Here is a 22,712-nt window from a genome sequence, read left to right on the forward strand (position 1 = left end):
TAGCTACTGCTCAATGATACGGACGGAGTTTCTAACTTTACTGGAATTAAAGGATTAGTTGGGCCTCCAGTGAGTATATTCTGCTTTATTAAATGCAAAGATTTGTTTTATACTTCAGTACTTCATACTTTAAGTACTATGCAAAGCCCACATACCTGTTCCTCAGACACACACAGGCTACGTCTAGACTGGCATGATTTTCTGCAAATGCTTTTAATGGAAAAGATTTCCGTTAAAAGCATTTGCGGAAAAGAGCGTCTAGATTGGCATGGACACGTTTCCTCAAAAGCACTTTTTGCGGAAAAGCGTCTGTGCCAATCTAGACGCAGTTTTGCGCAAGAAAGCCCCGATCTCCATTTTCGCGATTGGGGCTATTTTGCGCAAAACAATACTGCGTTGTCTACACTGGCTCTCTTGCACAAAAGCATTTGCGCAAGAGGGCTTTTGCTCGAATGGGAGCAGCATAGCATTTCCACAAGAAGCACTGATTTCAGACAGTAGGAAGTCAGTGTTCTTGCGGAAATTCAAGCGGCCAGTGTAGACAGCTGGCAAGTTTTTCCGGAAAAGCGGCTGATTTTCTAGAAAAACTGGTCAGTCTAGACACAGCCTGTATGTCTGCATAATGTGTGTGAATAAGTCATCTCCAGAGCAACTTAAGTCACATGGACATGGTGGAAGAACCTCTCCTGTTGACACATCTAGATGCGGTTTTGCGCAAGAAAGCCCCGATGGCCATTTTCGCAATTGTGGCTTTTTTGCGCAAAACAATACTACGTTGTCTACACTGGCCCTCTTGCACAAAAGCATTTGCGCAAGAGGGCTTTTGCCCGAACGGGAGCAGCATAGCATTTCCGCAAGAAGCACTGATTTCAGACAGTAGGAAGTCAGTGTTCTTGTGGAAATTCAAGCGGCCAGTGTAGACAGCTGGCAAGTTTTTCCACAAAAGCAATTGCTTTTGTGGAAAAACTTGCCAGTCTAGACGCAGCCACACAATTGTTATTGACTTCTGTGGGATGTGTACAGGGATACCTGAGAACAGGATTGAATCCTATGCTGATAAATTAACTTCCCTACATTTGGGTAAATTGTATTATAAAGAAGGGAACTAGACAGGGTCCAAACTCTGGCCTTGAACTATAGATATTTGACTAACTAGAAGAGAACTGGTGCAGATACAAATAAAAGCCCAGAGTCCCTTAAGGTTGCATCCATATCTAGGACCAGACATTTTGTTTGCTTGTTAGTTTTCTTTTTAGGGTCCTGAAATGTTATAAGATTTTTTGCATTTTTGCCTGAGGCTGGAACCAGAAATCCTGACCTACTGAAAATGAAGTTATTCTCATGGCATTTCTACCTGTGGCTGAAAGAGATGGAAATCTTATGAGAGAACTATTGATATGAGATTTTGAGCTTGTCTTTTTCAGACAGAAGTTTAGGATAATTCAATTAAGCATCTGCAGTTCTGGATGCCTATCTGTACTGATTCCAAGCTCCAGCGGCTGGATTAACTAGCTTAGGCTGCTTTGCACCACTGCTTTTATACAAAGCAAGGCAGACCTGGGTTAAGGTTACACTTTTAGATTTGCTTATTGCCGTTCCCTGCAGGTGTCCCTCCCCCCCTCCTCTGCTAAGTAAGCATTATGTGAATAATGACTGGGAACCATTTAAGAACCCAGTATAAACAGAGAAATTCAAATGCTATCCAGCTAATTAGCAGAGCACCCACAGCTAGGTTTTGTATTTGTCTTGGTGGTGCACATTTACACATGCCTTAGTACACATAAAAATGTATTCTGCATATGGATGGAAAAGATTAGATGGGATATTGTTTATAAGTTTTCCCAAAAGTCACATTTGAGGAAAAAGGCTGTGGTTGGTTGGTTGGTTGGTTTTTGTCGTTTGGGATTTTTTTGTTTGTTTGTTTGTTGTTGTTGTTGTTAATTAAAAAAACTCTTTAGAGGAGTAATCAAGACAGCTGTAAAAACACAAAAACTACATGTAAAAATGGAAGAAAGGTGAAGTTGATAGTAATGAGGAAAAACTGAAAGTGGTATGAAATTAATGAGGGAAACCAAGGGACACGCTGGCAAACAGAGTTAAGGAAAATAAGGTTTTTAAAAGTATATGTGGAACAAAGTATAATCCGAACAATAGTATTGGTCTATTAATTTGGTTTTTTTTATGTGGTTACATTTGGTTGATAAAGTTAAGAATGTTGATGTAATAGACTTATCGAAGGCATTTGACTTGATACAACAAGACATTTTAATTATGTTTATATCGTTCTAGTTTTTTTAATGTGCCACACATTAAATGGGTTAAAAAGTGGCTAACTGATGCATCTGAAAATGTAACTAAACAGGCAATCATCACTGAGTGAGTCTGTTTCCAACTGGATCTAGCAGGGATTGGTACTTGGCTTTATGCTAATTTGCAGCCTTATCAATGACCTGCAAGCAAACATAAAATCATCACTGATAAAGTTTGCAGGTGACCCAAAATGGAAAATAATATTAAATAATGAGGAAAGTTTACTTATTCAACACAATCTAGGTGTGTGTTTTTTTATAAACTGGGCACAAGCAAAGAATATGTGTTTTTAATACAGCTAAATGTAAATTAGTACATTTGGGAATGCAGTGATTGTAAGCTATCCCTGCAGGATGAGAGGACTCTGCCCTGGGAAACAGCAACTCTGAAAAAGATATGGGGTCATGTTAATCAGCTGAACCTGATCTCCTACTATGATTCTGTGGCCAAAAAATTGAATGTGATCTTGGGATCCGTAAACAGGGCAGTCTTGAGTAGGAGCAGAAAGATGATGTTTTTGACATTTTAAAACTGTATTAATGCCTCTCTTTCCTGTATATATTTGATTCTTGTTGGTCAGAAGATTGGGTTAGAACAGGACCCGTGGGCTGGATCTGGCCCACCAAACATTCAGACCTGGTTCGCCACGATCCTCTGGGTCATCAGTATCCACAGCCCAGCAGGATCTTCAGGCAGGCTCCCTGTTTGTTGCACCCCCACACATGCCGCTCAAAGCAGCCGGCTTCTGGGGCAAGCTTGTGTCTTTCATAGGGGAGGAATCTTCGCATGCTGCCCCTGTCTCCAGCACAATTCTCTCAGACCCTGCACCTCTTTCTATATCCTTCCCCTGGGCCAGAATCCACTCCTGCACCCAAACCACCTCCCAGGCCCTACACCCTGTCCTGTACTCCAATTCCCCACATGAGATCCTTTCTGCACCCAAGCTCCATCCCAGACCTGGCACCCCCTGCATTAATATCACAGAAAAAGTGCAGCCCTTGACCACCTACACAATTCTTGGGGTGGTCCTTCATCACAAATTATTGCCCACTCCTGGGTTAGAAGAAGTTGTCATTTTTGTGGTGGAAAGACTTTTTTTCCATAAGGAAGATTTTGCGCTATTTCCTACAACCACTCAGAAGCTAGATTCACCTAATCTCCAGAAGTTTCTGTCATAGCTGGATCCCTTCACTGACAATGCTCTGTCCTGGGTTCTGAGATTGAATTGCTTCAGAGGAGGGCAGTTGTCGCAGTGCTTCATAGATTACACTTGAGACTTCAATGTAGTTGGGCTTGATACTATAATTGCTTTGAAAATTAGAACCAAGACCTTAAATTGGTGTTGAAAGCTGACCGAGAGCTGATAGAGAAAGGGGGTAGCTGCATTCTGTGCATAATACTGTGCATGACAGGGATAAATATTTCAGAAGTAATTGCTAAAAACATGAGATTTCTAATACTGTCCCTCCTAGAAAACTAGCTTATTTTAAATTACATGATTTTTTTTGCTCACAGCCCTGAGCCTCTGCATGCAGATTTGCAATACTAAAAGATAAGGTAGAATCCAGGGTTGGCATACCGTGGCTTTTGGACAGCTGAGTTCTGGAGGGCTAATATAAAATATATAACTCTGGAAAAATTAAACTCATCAGTTGGATGAAAAATTTTCTTATTTATTCTTCTACTTTAGTAACAAGTATTTTTACAGAAATTATACTATTTTCCTGCATTTTACTGTATTTTTCTTTTGCTAGGCAGTGCAGCGGAGGGGAAGCTAAAAAGAGGGAGGGAGAACACAGAGGAAAAGCTTGTGCTCAGAGTATTCTGTTATAACAATTTATCTGACCTGAATTTAAGTTTACTTTGTATTATTTTCACTGAGTGTCCTGTAAGACTAGTAGCTATGCCTTGACATTTGTGGCTGGGGGGGCACCCCTACTCACTGCAGTGTTCCTGGATCTGTCTTACAGTAGGGGAATTAGTACAGGTTAAACCTCTGAAATCTGGGACTCTCTGGTCCAGCTGGACCATGGATATTGCTGGACTAGAGATCTCTGGCTGGCCAGGGCCAGGAGTGCAACCCTAGCCAGGCTGGTAGTGGAGAACGCAGTCTCATTGCTGGGGCTGGTGCCCAGAAGTAGAGCTCACAGCTGGTAGTAGAGCCTTGACCTTCCCTGGTCCAGTAAACTCCCTGGTTTGGGCCCAGGAGGGTGCCAGATCAGGGAGGTTCAACCTGTAACCTATGCTAGGGTTGGGGTTTGTCCCTTGCCTTCCCAGCAGGGCAGAGGAATCAGTCCCCCAAGGGTGGAACAACCAGGATCTGGCTCCCTGGGCTCCAGGTAGGGATGGGCAATCAGTTATGCAGACCCTGGTCCCGCAGCCAGACAGGACAATGGTCAATAAGAGTCCATTTCTCTACCCCCCAAGCTTGTGGGGTGGGGTGACTTGCACCCAAGGCTCTAGTCTTTCAATCAGACATAACCTGTTTCAATAATAATCAAGGTTCCTTGGCCTCCTGGTGGGGTGAGGTAGTTAGCAATCCGGGCTCTACTCTCACAGTCACACAGAGCCAGTTCAGTAACCGCCTGGGTTCCTGGCCTCCCAGCAGGACAGGGATGAATAACATCACAGTCTACTAGGCCAGGTAGGGGTCATGCGATGCCGAACTGTCCTCCTGGCCTGTAGAGGGGTGTATTGCCATCTCCAGGGTGGGGTCTACCCACCTCCAGGGTGGGGTCTACCCACCTCCACTGTGTTCCAACCCAGGGTCCTATCAGTGGTAGGGCTGTCTACAAGTGGGTCAGCGGGGAGCCACCCACAGCACGCTGACCCAGACTCGGGCGCACCAGCTACCAGACTACTGCCTGGCTCCCCTGGGTTACTTTCACCACAACCCCTCTGGTGTACCTGGACCCAAAAGTAGTCTTCCAGCACCTCTGGGTATACCACCAAGGGCAGCAGCAGCAGCCCCCCAGCATCAATGCTGATCCCTGGGGCAACAGTGGCTCTCCCTGGTGCTTGCCTCCACCCCTGGTGCAGAAGTGTCTCTTGCCTCTGACTATTGCTCCTCAGCTGAACAGCAAAGCTGGCCTTTTATGCTTTCTCTTCCTGTCCTGCCCCTCTGCTTCTGGCCGGCGGGGCAAGGCCCTCCTGCCTCCACCCACCAGATGGCTTGGGGCGTGTCCCCAGCATCTGTGGCTGAGGGGAGGCCTCACCTTCTCACTATAGTATTCATAGCTCCTGTTACCCAAGTAAATGTGTAATTCTTGTTTTGAACATAGCTGATTTTTTCTGATTGAAGTCAAAGGGCAAACTTCTGTGAACACCTAAGGCAGACGAAGGCTGAATCCTTTCTGAAATTCTGGAAAGTTCTGCTTCAGACTTCATTAGCCTTTTCTTTGCAACCTGCCATATGTGTTTTCCTAGCCTTTTTCTGCTTGCCTTATCCAATGGCCCCCCTCTAATCTTGACAGTAGCACTTTGTGCTGGCCAGCATTTCTCACAACAGTAGATGCTAACTGCTGTGTAGCTTTCATCTTCCATATTGTGCAGGAAACATACACTCTGGCTACGTCTAGACTGGCATGATTTTCAGCAAATGCTTTTAATGGAAAAGTTTTCCATTTAAAGCATTTTCGGAAAAGAGCGTCTAGATCGGCACAGACGCTTTTCCGCAAAAGCACTTTTTGCGGAAAAGCGTCCATGCCAATCTAGACGCGCTTTTCCACAAAAAAGCCCCAATCGCCATTTTCGCGATCGGGGCTTTTTTGCGCAAAACAAATCTGAGCTGTCTACACTGGCCCTTTTGTGCAAAAGCTTTCCGCAAAAGGACTTTTGCCCAAACAAGAGCAGCATAGTATTTCCACAAGAAGCACTGATTTCAGACAGTAGGAAGTCAGTGTTCTTGCGGAAATTCAAGCGGCCAGTGTAGACAGCTGGCAAGTTTTTCCGCAAAAGCAAGTTTTTCCACACAGCCTCTAGGTATTATATATAATAGGGATGTCAAGGTGTAGAATACATGATTAACTGATATGCCTAAGGTTAGTGGCTAATCCTGTTGACTACATGCATTCCTCCCCCCACCACCCTGCTTTGCTGCCTCTGTCTCAGAGACAGCAAAGGGGAGGCGGAAGCTGGTGCCTCCCCACCCCTGCACTGCTGCCTCTGATAGAGAGGCAGAGTGTAGAGGGTAAGGTGGGCAGGTGGGAGCTAATAAGCACAGGGAGCCAGCTTTTGTGCAGGCTCTCTGCGCATGCCAGCTCTGGGGACCTGCCTGCCCCCTCCTTACTGTCTCCTACAGAGGGAATGGGGGGAAGCGGCAGACAGAAGCCAGTGCTTTGGGGAGCCAGCTTAAAAGCTGGTTCCCTCCCGTACCAGCTCTGTGGTGCCACCTGCCTCTCCCTCCCCAGCACTGCTGCCTCTATCAGAGGCAGCAGCACGGGGAATTGGGGGACAGGGGAGGCTGCTCTATCTGCAGTGAGCCGGGGATGGGGGGAAGAGAATCCAAGCTCCTTGCGGACAAGGGCTGCTGCTACCCCATGTTGCTGCCACTATATCAGAAGCAGCAGCGCAGGGTGGCAGGCCAGAGCTGATCTGTGTAGGAAGCTGGTTTTTAAATAGTCTCCCCTCGTGGACCAGCTTCCGCCTGCCACCCCCCGTTGCTGCTTCTGATACAGAGGCAGCAGTGCAAAGTGACAGAAGGCTGCCCAGGAGTGGGGCTGGGAGCCTACTGGCTGCTGGTCCCACTTCTGGGGACTGTTGAATAGTCGTCTAACCAACAAAATTGAATGTGGTTACATGACTATTAAATTACACGCTATCTAACATCCCTAGTATATAACATATCATACTATATTTTAATTACAGGTCTCGAGGAGGTATCCTGGGCATAGGGTGATCAAATAACAAGTGAGAAATATCAGATGGGGATGGAGAGTGATAGGCACCTATATAAGAAAAAGCTCTGACTATTGAGACTGTCCCTATAATATCGAGACATCTAGTCATCCTAGGTGGGGCCTGTAGCCTCATTGCCAGGGGTACAGAGAGCTGGAGTACATTGGACTTACCACCCAAGAATCTCTATCTGTAGCGAAGAGCCAGGCTTTGATCTTTCCTTAAAATGGAAGAAGAGCCAATGGAGGAAGTAGACTGCCAAGCTCAGTATGACTAAGACGATAATACAGTGACTCTTCACACACAGCACAGCCATCCAGCCTTGAACGTGGTTCCCTGGGGATGGTAAGAGGAACTGAGATGATAACAGTGCCTTACTTCCCTCAACAAATATGTCATATTCTCTGTACCCGGCACAAATCAAGTCAGGTCATCTATTCACTATGCAATGGATCCCCGTTTGTGCTCTGTCCAACTCCACAGGTCCATGAACTATTGCCTACTGGCTGGCAGTGACGGAAGAAGAAGTTAAAGTACCATGCTGTCTTCAGGATAGAAATAAATGGGCAGCATTGAGAGATTATATGGCTGTGCGATGAGAGAAATGTCACCTAAACTCTGCATTTCTTGGGTTTTCCAATATTTGAGGATTAAACTCTAATGTTCTGGAAAGAGCACAGGGCAGTGCTGCATGTCTGCAGCCTTAATACCTACCTTAACAAAGTATTTTTCATGTGAATACAGTTTTAAAATAATTAATGTTCACAAACCAGTGGATACATGGAAACTGCACAATCCATTTTACAAGTCTATAATAGGTACTCACATGTTTTGCATTTTGCAGGGACCAGACGGCAGGCCCGGTCTACCAGGATTTCCTGTAAGCATTATGTTCTAAGGTTTTTAATCAGTTTAAAATATGGAAATGAGCTCATTAATGTTTCAACATTTGGAACCATCCAAAATTGGTACAAAGCCTGACAAATTCTCAAAGCTCATAAATGTCAAATGGGAGAATGCAAATCTGAGTACAACAAGACAGCACGTTACAATTACTGTAGAAAAGAAAACACTTGTTCAATAGAAATTAAAGGATGCATCATCCATTTCAGTATAGAAAATGTATCATATCTATAGCTAACATTTGATTTAATTCAATTTAGTGCCATACTTTAAACCTGTAACCAGGTCTGATAAATGTTTACCCCACACAGAAAAGCCCTACAGAAATTAATAGGGATGAAATCAATAGGGTATTAAAAAGATTACTTTTTAAATTGTAGCACTTAATAATTAAATTTGAACCTACATATTCTGGTTGTCCCTGATCTGGGAACACTCATGGTACAGACAAGGAAGCGGCTCTGTGCACTGCTGCTCCCCCTCTCTAATGCTGGGGGAATGGCAGGTCAGCAAGGGGCTTCCCTTGCGGCTTTTCCCTGACTCTCCCATAGCAGTGGGAGACAGTGCCTGGGAACGGCACAGGGCACAGAACCATGTGTACCCCCAACCCCTTCCCTCTCATGTCCAGACCCCGCATGCCCTCCTTGGCCTGATAAAATCTTTAATCCAGCATACCCTGATTGCCAGATTAAAGAGGTTCAAGTGTATATCCTTTTTATACATTTTTAGGCTCATCCTATAATATTCTATGAAAGGGATCCAATGCCCTGTATAAGATCTCCAATACCCTGTTAAATTCTATAGGATGATACAAAGAACTCTGCAGGATTATATTTTATTAAATTCTATAGGATTTTCCATAATGATACAATACCAAATTCCTTGCATTTTAGAAAGTAACCAGTTGGCTTCCATTTTGTGTTGCACATTTCCCTTTAAAGTGCACTGAAAACCTTCTTTTTTTCATTTGTCTTCACACTTGTTCTAGTAACAGTTGGAGAACTTATACAGCTTGTTATATTAATTTTTTAGGAGCTTCGGGGGCCATGTCAGTGAGGGATTTTTGGGGGGGGAGTTATCACTTGTTTGTGGCACTCAACTGATTTTTTTCTGGGTCAGTGGCCCCCAACACAAAGAAGGTTCCCCATCCCTGTCAAAATCTATAGAAAGAATAATGTAAGAAAAAGGTAGGTCAGGGTTTTGTTGGCTGCATAGAAATGGAAAAATTGAATAGGCAAGCTTTTCGAAATTAATTCAACAAGTTATATAAGATCTCCAGTTGTTACTAGAACAATAGTGAAGGCTTAAATGTCTCTCCCATCCTGCTTTCATTATTACTTTTTTTTCTTTATTGATACAAGAGAAACACAGAAACTGGAATTCAGCTTCTGCAGAATAAAAAGAAGGTTTTCAGTGCACTTTTGAGGGAAATCTGCCACACAAAATGGAAGCCAGCTGGTCACTTTCTCCACAGAACTACTGTAGGGAACACTCACTATAATTAAGTGATGCAGAAAGCAGTGGCCCTAAAGTAGGGAAAGGAGATTCCTAGGGAAATTAAAATGGCAGCGATTCAAAGTTTCGATCTCCAATTATCTGCAATTAAATTAAGCAAAATGTACTTACTTATTTTCGATTGATATCTGAAAAGCTCTTAACTAAACCACCGACAAAAGAGACAAACAGACTTTTGTTTTTACTCCTTTAGGGCCCCAAGGGACCAAAAGGTGACATTGGACTGACTGGATTACAAGGACCAAAAGGACAGCGGGTAAGAGGGAATGAGTAGCATCTCGTACCCACTAGAGAGATGAATATGCTCAAAAATGTTTTAGACATTTTATATCTGGTGGCATTGCTATGTTGCTTTTATGGTTTTCATTTTGCTTTCCACAGGGATATTAAGGAGTTGCTACTGAAGTTTCAAAGGAGATTTCAGTGGAAATCATCAGTATTAAAGAAAATAACTTGAAATTCTCTTGGGGACTAATTTAGAGACCGATGCTGAAACTCTACATTTCATTTTGCATAATTGTCAAAATGACTCTGCATAAACATTAAACATGTTGGGTTTGAGGTGACCTTTTTATGTAAATTGATCGTCTATGCCAACAGCCTGGGAAGTAGGAAAGAAAAAGGAATTACAGCAAAAGGGCCAAGTAAATTATAGAAGAACAAATCTTGGTCCCTCCTCCATGGGGACAGAGGAGTCTGCCTATGGCAAAAGCCCATTGTGGGCAAATTGTGGCATGGTTGGGAAAGGAATGGGGCCAAGCTTCACTTTTTCCACTCCACCCGCAAAGCAGGTGGTCTGGAACAGCTGTGCTACCGCAGCCTTGGGGACGGTAAGAGAAGGAAAGCAAAAGACCACTCTTCTGATCCTTTGCATTTTTAAGTCGTTTATAGAATTGTTTTGTTGCTTTCTTGTCAGCAACAGTTTTGCTATTGTTTAATGAGGGTCTGAAATAGATTCTCCAAACAAGACCAAAACTTGTACTCTTTAACTGTTAAATTACATGCCGGTGAATGAAAGATGGTATACTGATCTTCTGGCATGCATTTGACCACAGGGTCAGTGATCTTCTCATGATCCTGAGCCAAGAATGGCAGCTGTTTTTAAGGCTGCTGATCTCAATCAACACGACTAAAGGATCTCAGGGAATATGGGCCATTAAAGAAATATTTGGAGAAATTTACCCCTTACAGATGCCTGGGTTACATTCCTCATAGCACTGTACTAAACAGGAGATGATGGTCATAAAGCACCAAGGCCAACCTTCTTGGGAACTTAAGTATGAGTGATTCCAAGATATCTAAAGTGGTGGGGACAATGAAGTAGAATAGCAGTGCACTTAGGTGAGCATTCAGGTAGTCATTGTGATCCTTGGGACAGTAGTTGGTGACCACATTTCTGCACTTTGCGGTTATAGGTCTAGGTTGTTGGACCAGGTTGTTCAGGATGTTTTGGCTGTGGTTGGGTGGATGAGAGCAGCTGCTAGGGCCACACTGGGAACTACATATTCCCACTGAGCAGCCATTATTCATGTGATTCGTCCTGTTGAATTCAATGGGCGCACTTCTTGTAGTAGCATCTCACTGCTGAGACTAAAGGGTTTCCAGCCTGACTCTCAGTGACTCAAATTTATTGGCTAAAGGTAATAGGATGGCATCACGCTCCAAATGTTTAGAAGAAAAGACTTCTGCTTTGATGGCAGTCAGGGAGCTATTGAGCTTTCCCATTTACAAGCTCCCTGCCACTATTCCAAGCTCACAGCCTAAGGGAGCATGAAGTCTATGGTTCCTGAGTTTTTCATGCTCTTACTCTTTTGCATGGGGCAGTAGATGAGTGAAGGCTTGTTGTATTGTTTTGGTTCTCTTTCAGGACTCTTAGGAGCAGGCTGTTTTTGTTTTATCTTGCCATGGTTGAAAAAGAAACAGCCCTCGCTTCCCTACACAACTGAATTCCACCCTACTCACACTTGTGTAGTTGCCACCTCTCTAACCAGCCTGTTTTCACTTTGAACTAATACAAATGTTGCTGCATTGATCTTTGCAGTTTCCTGGTCTGTTCAGGTAGAATTTTAGTTAGAACTATTTTATAAACATCACAAAATGATTCTGTGAATTGTAGGGAGAAAAAGGAGAACCGGGAGCTATCATATCTGCTGATGGATCTCTAAGAGAACTTGTAGGAAGACAAGGACAGAAGGTAGGTTAATACTACATCAAGTTCTGGAACACTTGGTAGACTTGCACTCCATCACTAACCAGGCTAGCAAGACATCAGAGTTTCTCTTCATCACTAATATAATTTTTTCTCTTTGTCAGGGTGACCGTGGGATAATTGGACCACCTGGGTCAATGGTAAGATATTTGCTGTTTTTAATGTATTTATCTTTTCTTTATTTTATGGAGATTACCTAAAGTTAGTCAATTAGTTTTTCAGTACCATTAAACAAAGACGAAGAATAATCTCTATACCACAGACAGGAATGTATTTGATTTACTTGTCTTTGGTATACAGTACTGTACATTTGTTCCTGTTATGATTTTGAATTTAACTAATGCTAGCACCTGTGTATCATCTGATGATTTTTAAAAGGCCACATTTTTTCAAAATATGTTCCCAAAGCTAGAAACCTAAATCCATATTCAAGCATCTAAATAAGTTTGACCTGATTTTCACAGGTGCTAAATTATGTTCATTTCCGTTGTCTTCAGTGGAAGCTGAAGATTGGACATGAAAATGAGGCCATTTATTTATGTACCTAAATATAGCTGTGTAGATGCTTCAGTTTAGGCTATGTTTGAAACTATTTGACGCTACAAGGAATAATGCTCCCCAAAAGTTGAAACTTAATAACTGGAAAACAATTGAATAAGACTAGATGGCCACATTCAATGAAGTCACAGCAGCGATGAGTTTAGTGCAATCCATTGCACTAAATTCCAGGCTTAATTATTTTAATCACTTTACCCTGGATTACACCAGCTTTTTGTCAGATATATATAAAAAAAACCTCCCTTGGATAAAAGAGGGTATGTTTTTTTGACCACATGCATTTTGAGACCAAATTCATCCTTGGTGTAACTCCCCTGATTTCAGTGGGTTTATCTTGCATATCTAGCATCTTTGATTTTTTTTTAGGAGGACATCAACTCTTAAGTTCCTGACCCCAAATTATGATACAACATGACCTCTATTTATTTCAATTCCTACAGTTTTAATGTGCATTTTCTCAGTTCCTTTTGAAGCTATACCAGTGTCAGTGGGGAAAAGGCAGTCCTGAAAATTGTGTGTAAAAGTGGTGTATAGTAAGCACAGCAGGCCAGATTTTGAAATGTAGGCACCTGTTTTTGCACACATGGAATGGCACATGCCTAAATTATGAATGTAAATGCCCAATATATGTCTCTACATCGGGCATTTCCATGCTTAGTTGGGTGCCCAGCTGACCGTGTTCATGCACAAATACTCACTTTGCATATACACATCACATCTGTGAGCATAAATTATACGCATATAAGTCTAAGTGCACAACTGCAAGCCTCTGTATTGGAAAATGAGTTTCAGCATTTGAAGTAAGTGTCCTGAAGTATCAAAGTACGATTCTGCTTTTATTCAAAGGCAGATTGCATTATGTGTCCATGTGGCTTAACTTTATTTATATGGCTAGAAAAATTGACAGTGGAGGCAGTTGTTCTTAGCAGAGTGACCAAGGCAACAGGTTCTATAGCACTAATGACATTAATGAGAGGTTGGAGGCATCTGCAATGATGGCAGACAGGAATGCAGGAGAGAAATCTCTACAATTTCATGCTATGCCATACCGATAACAGTGATTTTGTGTGTTAAGTCCACATCCTTTTGGGAACCTATGATTTATTTGCCCTCCTGCTGATGTCATTTGTTATGTGCAGAAGTTGATGTTTCTTGAGCTGTGTCTGCTTGAATCATCAACCTTCTGTTTTCACCATATTCCCTGGTGATCTGCTGAGTGGATAGACTATGAAATATTATACTGTGGTTTAGACCACTTCCTTTTAGGGACTGGTTATCTCCTGGCTTCAGCTTTTGCTATCGTATGGCCAAGGGTGCCTTGTGCCAGATGGCAAATTTCAGTCGAGCATCTTTGATACATGGTAATTATGGTGTTCTGGGTGCTTCATCAGTACTTATTGTTTTACTTAAGTCTTTTTTGAGGGGCTGATTGGATGTGTTCCACTTACATTTGTACCAAAGCAACTAATAGATCATGGGAGGACTGCCCTACCTTACACCATTGACTTGAGTTTCCTTTTCCCCACTTAAATGACTGCGGGGTGGGCTGCATTTAGCTTTTTGCAGAGACGTACAGTTTTTTCTGACCTAGCCGCTCCACCTCCACTGAATAACACATGGGTAGGGATGATGGAACAATTGGAATAGAGGGGGTGCTAAGAGCCATTGAACCTAGCTGTAAACTTGGGAACCACTTCAAGCCATGGGGTGCAGCAGCTCCCTCTGAATTTCAAGCACCTATGCACACAAGCTCCTTTTACATCACCACAGGATGCTCATGTGTCTCCATGTACACCTATTGCATCACTTGAATGCTGTAAGGATGATTGACACTAGATTATAGAATCACAGACCTGGAAGGGACTTTGAGAAATCATCTAGTTCAGTCTCCAGCACTCATGGCAGGACTAAGTATTATCTAGACAGTTCCTCACAGGTATTTGTCCAACCCAGGAGCAGCTCGAGGACAGCTGCCGGCAACTGGTACCCTAGGCGGAATGCGCGATCGGCGCCCCCGCCTCCATAGCCCTCAATGGCGTAACATCATCATTGGGCGCCACGTTAAATGCAGCACCCTAGTCAACTGTCGAGGTTGCCTACATCCACGGGGCCGCCACTGGTCCAACCTGCTCTTAAAAAAACCTCCAATGATGCAGATTCCACCACCTCCCTATGTTGCTTAACCATCCTGAAAGTAAGGCATTCCAGTGCTTAACCATCTTGAAAGTAAGGAAGTTTTTCCTAACGTCTAACCTAGACCTTCCTTGCTGCAAGTTAAGCCCATTGCTTCTTGTCCTATCCTTAGACTCAGAGGTTAAGAAGAACAATTTTTCTCTCTCCTCCTTGTAACAACCTTTTGTAAACTTGAAAACTATTATCATGTTCCCTCGCAGAATATTAGGTTACACAGCTAAAATCTACATATCGAGTGACATAAGCTAAACTAAAATTTCATGTAGATAGCACTAGGTCAACAGAGGAATTCTTCCATGCACCTCACTAGCACCTCTTGAGGAGGTGGATTTCTTAAGCCAACAGGATCACCTGCCACTGCAACTGTGCCACTGTAGTGTGTTAAGTGTAGACAAGCCCTTACTTACACTTGCCTAAACAGCTACACCTCCTTAGAATGTGGCACATTTATACTGCCTGAGGATTTGGTCCAGTCTTTTTATGCCTAGAGTCATCTAGTTCCTCCCTCTTCCCCACTCAGTTGCCTTAACACATCCTGACACAAAGTATATTGAGTATAATACTGTCTGATGGCAAAGGCAAGCACTGTGAGATTAAAGCCTGAGCACTTCATCACTGAGGGACTCTTTACCATTATAGAAGAAGTCTCTCCTACAAATTACCCCAGCTGTGGCAGGATCCCGCAGACACAGTTGGGCTGGGTGGCAGAACCTAGGTTCAAACTAGTTAAGTGCTATCATTACTAGAGATACTAGAGATAAGTCTGATGCTATTTTAATTTACCTCAGTAGATGTGACAAATTATCACAGCTTCTACATTCCACACTGAAGGAATTCCAGAAATGTAAAAAAATAATTATTTTGTGTATGTAGTTACCGGTATTTGTTTGTATTTTTATTTTTAAAAATTAGATAACTAATTTTTATGTCAAAAAAGAGCCCTCCCCAACCCCTCTCAGAACAGTGTTCAGTACTTGCAAGTTCGGTAATGTCCTTTGAAGCAATAAGTGATACAGTAAATCAGAAAAGTAATTAAAAAAATCAAACTTTGGCAAATGAAGCAGGAAGTAAATTTTGGACTCAATGACCCAAGCCTCAAAAAGCCCATTTCCGGCCCCATTTGGGATTGGATTATTACCTTCTAATCCATCCTAAGGAAGAAGCAACAGGTGTTTCATGGGGTATGTCTAGGCTACATGGCTCCATCTATGGAACCATGTAGATGAGTGTACTAGACATAGGAAAATGAAGCTGCGATTTAAATAATCGCTGCTTCATTTACATCAAAATGGCTGCCGCGCTGTGCCGATCAGCTGTTTGGCGACACAGCGGGTCAGTCTGGATGCGCCACGGTCGACAAGGGAAGCCTTTATCGACCACTCCAGTATGCCTTGTGAAATGAGGTTTACTAGAACAGTCAACAAAGGCTTCCCTTGTCGACCGTGGCGCGTCCAGACTGAGATGCCAGCCCAAATTCCAGCAGTAGGATGAGAGAGAGGCATTCTTAAGAGACCAGCACAACAAAAGCAGAGAATATGCACTAAAATGAACCCTGTGTTAGACTGAGCATCAAGTTAGCACCTTAAATCTGTTTCCTTGCACTGGTGATGCTCCCAGAGATTTGTCTCCTCCCCTCCCCCCCGCCTTGGTAATGACAGCCTGGCCCTCCTAAGGTAGTACAAAGGGTTAGGGAGAACTGGCTCCCTACTAGAATCACTAGTGGCAAGAAGCACATCAAAGCACTAACCTATCCTCTGACTATCAGAGGCTATGTCTAGACTAGCAGGGGGATGTAAATGAAGCACTTCAAAAGTGCAAATGAAGCAGGGATTTAAATATCCCACACTTCATTTGCATAATCACGTAATGGCGCTCTTTCGAAAAAGTGCTATTTCAAAATTGAAACCGCAGTCCATGAGGTTTACAGAATCTTTCAAAAATTGCCCCATTTTTTAAAGAACCACTTCTAGACTGCGGTTTCAATTTTGAAACAGCGCTTTTTCAAAAGAGCGCCATTACATGATTATGCAAATGAAGCGTGGGATATTTAAATCTCCACTTCATTTGCACTTTCGAAGTGCTTTATTTACATCCCTCTGCCAACAGAGAGATGTAATCTAGATGTAGCCAGAGGGTCCAGTTACCTCTGCCTCCTCTGCTACTGATGATGGAATGCCTCTCTTCCTGCAAGCCCCATGTTTATAGGCAGCTACGCTTTCTTCTTTCACCGCCTACCTGTTACAATTGGCACTAAATTGCCCTCTCCTCTCCACCACTATTTGGCCTCCCCTCCTCCATACTGATAGCATGGTGGGACCAGAGCGGGAGCAATGAAACAGGAAATAAGTGAGTTTCCACTTGCCTTTTTTGTCTGTTTTGTTTTGTTGTTGTTTTTATGTCTCTCTCCCACACTGATCCAGGAAAAAGCTTGATCCAAGTGTTCTTTAAAGGCTCCAAAACCAGAAGGCAAAGAAAAAAGAGCCCAGAAAAAAATATATATATATATATTTATATATTTATATTTTTTTTAACCTCATGATTTTGGGAGCCCTGACCCATGATTTCTGAACATGTGAGGTAGCGATACTGTGGTTCTTTCACAGCCCTGAGAACCTACCTGTAGGCTGCTGTCTGTTCCTACCCTACGCTTTGGCTGTGATCACTCAGGCACAACCTAACTACAAGCAGGGAATGAAAAAAGAGTCTGAAATCCCCTGTAATATGCTGCAATTTTATGATTAAATAGCAGATTTGGATGTCAGTATTGATGGGCTGTTCAGATCCTTGAAGTTGCTGCTGTTGTTCAGTAACACTCTCATATTACTAATTGTAAAGTGCTCTTTTAATTTCATTATGTTTGGACAGCAGAGAAATATAGGTGATGGTACTAGGTGTTTGACACAACCTGAAAATATTCACACATTACTCATATTTTTGCCTAGGAATTACTCTGTGGAGAATTCTTTTTTTAGTTGACTGCCTATACATTTAATTACAATATGTGATCCACAAACTGTTGTTTGACACGTTAAGCATCAGACGAGTTACCCCCTCTATGAATATGCATAATTTTTCAAACCAGCAGTGTTAGAAAATAAGCAAAGGACAAATGGTTGCCACTTTGAAATGAGAAAAGTCAATTGATAGCCCATCAGATTGGGAGATCACTTTCTCAGTCTGGAGTAGGGATTAATGAACAGTGTGCAGACAATATCAGTATTTCAAGATCTTATTGATCAGATGATGAGTGGACTTCCTGAGGGTGTATATCATTCAGATGTAGCTATAAGGCTCAGAGAGGTAGCTGTGTTAGTCTGTAACTAAAAAAAACTTCAAAAGCAATAAATTGTAGCACCTTAGAGATTAACCAACAATTACAGATAGTATCATTGTGCCCACAAAAGCTCATGATCCTATCTATATTTTTTTGTTAGTCTCAAAGGGCATGTCTACACTGGAGAGTTATTTCGAAATAACAAGGCGAGCATCCACATTATCATGTCCATTATTTCAAAATAATGGGCTTGTTATTTTGAAATAACTCCTGCTTGTGAAAAGGAATATGCTTATTTCAAAATAGTTATTTCAGGAGTTATTATTTGGAAAGAAGGTATTTCGAAATAACATGGTAGTGTAGACATAGCCTAAAGTGCTACAGGACCATTCATTGTTTAAATTTTTTAGCTTTAAAGCTAAATTTCCATGCCCTCCTGTGGCTCCCAAACAGACCCCCAGCATCTTTATGCCACCTGGCATTCAGAGGCAGCACAGGTAGAAGGCCACTCTAGGAATGACAAGACCCAGGTTCTATTCCCAGGTGTGCCACTGTGTGATGGTGGACTGTCACTTCACCTCTCTGTGCCTGGCTTTTCCCACATGTACAATGAGGGGCACAGTAGTTACTTTATAAAGTGATTTGGGATTTGTGGGTAAAAAAAATCACCATATCAATGCCAAGGATTGGGAATGAGGGCAGAGTGCTGGCTTTATATGCCCTGCTCACTCCAGCATCTTTAAGAGTAGCCAGCCGACCCTGCTGCTTAGGTTTATCTGCAGCTTTCTGGGATGTTGATAAGGGCCTCTGCATCCTCAGCCAAAAGGGATGACCACCCATTCCCCTGATGCATGGCAGAGCAAGGACAGAGCTTCCGTTGCCACTGTGGCTGGACTGAGCCAAGAGCCTGGCTTGCCACAGAGAGTCCTCTGCACAGTAACTAGCAAAGCCGTTGGGGCCTGATGGGCTTAAGAGAGAGGCTGTATCCTATGGGCACAGTCCCACATAGAAATGTGGGGAAAATACCAAGTAAAATAAAGGTGCCTTCCTCCCAGTGCTGTATGCATCCCCAGTCCCAGCTAGGAACGGAGCAACCCTTTCAGCAGAGCAGCTACTCCAGCACCACAGCTCCATTAATGGATCTGTGCACTAAAGCAGCTGCAGCTACCGTAGGACTTGGCTGAATAACAAATATAGCAAGGCAATAAGGGGCACACTGTGCAAAATGAAGCGATACACACATCCTTGTAGGAAGCTGCAACAGGCAAAGGCAACACACCACTGAGAAGCACTTTCACCACTGAGAAGCACTTTCAAAACGGCTCTTAATTATCAGGCACATTCTGAGCTAAGGCACATTGTAGTTCCTCACTTCCAATTCAACTTTAGAGGTGTAATTTGGACTTAGTGTGGAGGTAGCAGCTGCTGCTTTCTGTCCTGTGAGAGCAGGGGCTTATGAAGCCCCTGGAAACAGTAATTGAAACCAATGATACGGGATGTGAAGATGACCTGGAGAAGGATTTCTGACCTTTGAAGCAGATCTAAGAAGAGCAATATCTTAATGGCCGCGAGGCTCTCTGATCTCATTCTCCCAAGAGACATTCAGAACATTTCTGCAGCTTTCTCATTCTTAGAAACATTACTTTGAAGCACTTCTCAATAATGTTTATCCCCCACTTTCCTTATTTTTCCCCTTACTAGCTGTCCGATCTTCACTCCATTATTCATTTACCTCATTTGCTACTATTATTCTGTTGTCATCTCTTCAGTCTAGTTTCTTTGACTCTTCTTGCTTTTTGTGTTGTTAAGCTTCTCTTCCTCCTTCATCCCTAAAGCCCGTTTTTCTGACTGACATAGGAACAGTTTTCCCAAGGATTCTTCGTCACTGGCAACTTTCCTTATCCTAAAAGATATTCTGCAGGAACTTTTCCAGGAAGTTCTGTGACCTGTGTTTTGCAGGAGGTCAGACTAGATATGGGGCACACAAGATATAGCCCGTGGGCCAGATACGACTGCCAAGCCTTTTAATCCAGCCCGCAGCCAGCCTCTGCAGCTCAGAGCAGCTCCATAATGCTCAAAACATCAGGTTGCTTCCTGTGGCTCTCTGTACTGCACATGGAGGAGTGGGAGGACTTTGCAAGCTACCTCCGCCCCCTGGCAGCCCACCCCCTCCTGCCCCGCAACTCCCAATCCCTGTACCCCCCCATCATCCAAACTCCGTTTCAGATCCCACATCCTCTTCTGCGCCCGTATTACCTAACCCAAGCTCCCTTCTGCACCCTGCCTCTGTCCTAGCCCCCACATCCTCTCCATAGAAAAGTGCGGCCCTTGACCATTTATCAAGATCTTGGAGTGGCCCCCCATTAAAAATTATTGCCCACCCCTGGACTAGATGATGCCAGTAGTTAGGAGTGGCCTGAGGCCAGCTGCGGCAGCTGGTGCTCCAGGCAGAAGGCGCGATCGGCGCCCCCACCTGCACAGCCATCAATGGCCATGATGTAATCATTGGGCGCCCAGGCGCCCAGTGGCGTCATCATCGGACACCCCGGGCCGGTAGCACCCTAGGCACCCGCCTAGTCTGCTTAGGCTCACGGGCCACCCCTGCCAGTAGTCCTTTCCAGCCTTGGAATCTATTAATAATGAACAATAGCATGGATATGATGAATCAGTCATATTGTTTGCCATCAGTTTCATCACAGGTAGTAGCCATTGCTATGAATCAGACCTTTTATCCATTACAGTTTTAATGTGCAAAATAACTGTAGGGCTAGGTCAGGGGTGTGCAATAACTGGCCCGCAGGCAGGAAGAGCTTTGCCAAGTTTAGCTGCTGGTGGGCTTCCGAGATGTTTTGTTGACCTGAGCATCTGCAGTTACAAACACTGCAGGAAGTGGGCCAGGCTACCACTTCCAGTAGCTCCAATTGTCCGGAAATGGTGAACCACCATCACTGGGAGCTGCAGGTGTCCATGCCTGCAGACGCTCAGGTAAACAAAGCATCTAGTGCCTCATGGGCTTGTTATAGCCCATTCCTGGGTGAGGTTGTGGGACTTCATCACAGCCCATAATAAGGGATAGCATGGGGCCATGTCTCCTGAGGGGGAACATGAAGGCAGCCTTCCTCAGCGAAGCAAATATTTCGCAAATTGCTCATTGCCCTGAAGGGAGCATGCCTGGCATAGGAAAAACAGAGCTGTGGCTCTGCCAGCTTCTTATTCCCTTTCAGACAAATTGCCATGACCAAAGTAGCTCCTGTTCTCTCTCCACTGCAATGGCTTCAGTTCTGGCTGGTTACACAACCTGCGTGAGGGAAATCATCTCTCTCTTTGCCACCCCCCTGTAGCCACTTAAGGGCGAGCTATACTCTAGCCCTGAGAATATATAACAAAATGCAGTCCTTAATCCAGTCCTATTGACATCAATAAGACCACTTCTGCAAGCAATGTGACTTATGTGGGAAAGTGCTTGCAGGATCAGGGCAAAAAATATATATATTCTAAGAATCTGTCTTTGCTACCTCTGTGCTAGTTGCAGAACAAGAGCATTGGTGCAGATTGTGTTTGTATAGTACTAACACAGTGGGGACTCATCCCAAGTGGAGTCTTTTGGCACATTCCTACATTGTAAACATCCTTCTAATTAAGCATCTTTGGCTCCTACAAAACTGACTTCAGGATAAAATAATATCAAAATCCCATTTAATTTTTGTAGTAGAAACTTCCAACAGTACATGTAGCATACAGCATTGACTGTCATGTCCATGCAATCTGGAGAGTTAGTGCCTCAAAAAAATGCTAGTGTTTGACTTGGTCAATTTTTATATTAGGTTCAGTAAAGGGTGATTGTTAAGTCATGTACTATGCAGAAAAGCTGCTGAAAGTCTTCAGCCAGTATCTGTCTTTTCAGTGCAAGGAGTGTAGATGATATTACGTGGAAAAGGTCAGCCTTTAAATTGAGTGGTGGCTATGTATCACTTCAGGCTCTCAATGATTCTCTCTGAATTCTCCCACGTTGCTTTCTAAAAGAAGGGATCAATATATATATATATAAATCAACTTGCCCTCAAAAGCCAGTGACATCCCTATCTGAGCAACAGTTATGGGAGGAGTATCTACAAACCACCACTAGGTGGGCCACTGATTCTGAACTATTAAATCTGAGAAAAAAACTTTCAAAACACAGGTTTCTAATTTTACATATGTTATTGCCTACACAATTAAACAAAAACAAAATAAGACACACATAAAATAAATCAAATGAGAATAAAGTGGGTTTCTAGAATTAGCAAATTATCCATTTGATTAAACCACCTCAAATAAATCAACAATTCCTTATACACTCTATGTAACTTGAGAAGACAATGATCTTGTTACCTATCAGCCCTCAGACTACCAAACATTGTCATTTTCAATGCCATTGGCTATTTTTATGTTCCAGAAAAAAATATGATACAGTGCGGAGGTGTCAAATCACTCCCTGCTCTGTGTCTCAAATTTTGCTGAAACAAAAGGAAAAACTATGTAGCACTTTAAAGACTAACAAGATGGTTTAATAGGTGATGAGCTTTCAAAAGCTCATCACCTATTAAACCATCTTGTTAGTCTTTAAAGTGCTACATAGTTTTTCTTTTTGTTTTAGCAAGATCAGACTAACACAGCTACTTCTCTATTAATATTCAACATATTTTGCTGAAGTTAATTCTGAGATTACAACTCTGATGCTGATTGAGGCAGTCTGCTCAAATTACTCATGGTTAGAAAGTAGTTAGTTTCTTTCTTCCCCAATATAAGGTGATAAGAAACATTTCAGTACAACTCAAGATGATCCTACATTTGTATTTTAAAAGTAACAAATTT

General features: G+C 43.0%; 1 protein-coding gene across 5 annotated transcripts in view; it reads left to right on the plus strand.

The window, feature by feature from the left end:
- The window catches only part of COL15A1 (collagen type XV alpha 1 chain), a 268,400-nt gene that overhangs the window by 190,768 nt on the left and 54,920 nt on the right, over positions 1-22,712 (plus strand). For all 5 annotated transcript variants that reach the window (XM_075921580.2, XM_075921581.2, XM_075921579.2 and 2 more), the window contains 5 exons: positions 4-69; positions 8,051-8,086; positions 9,818-9,880; positions 11,741-11,818; positions 11,938-11,973. In XM_075921580.2, the coding sequence (XP_075777695.2) occupies positions 4-69; positions 8,051-8,086; positions 9,818-9,880; positions 11,741-11,818; positions 11,938-11,973 (279 nt within the window). The remainder of the gene's footprint in view (positions 1-3; positions 70-8,050; positions 8,087-9,817; positions 9,881-11,740; positions 11,819-11,937; positions 11,974-22,712) is intronic.

This window comes from Pelodiscus sinensis, chromosome 2 (genome assembly GCF_052426305.1).
Source record: "Pelodiscus sinensis isolate ZL-2025 chromosome 2, ASM5242630v1, whole genome shotgun sequence".
NCBI classification, from domain to species: domain Eukaryota; kingdom Metazoa; phylum Chordata; order Testudines; family Trionychidae; genus Pelodiscus; species Pelodiscus sinensis.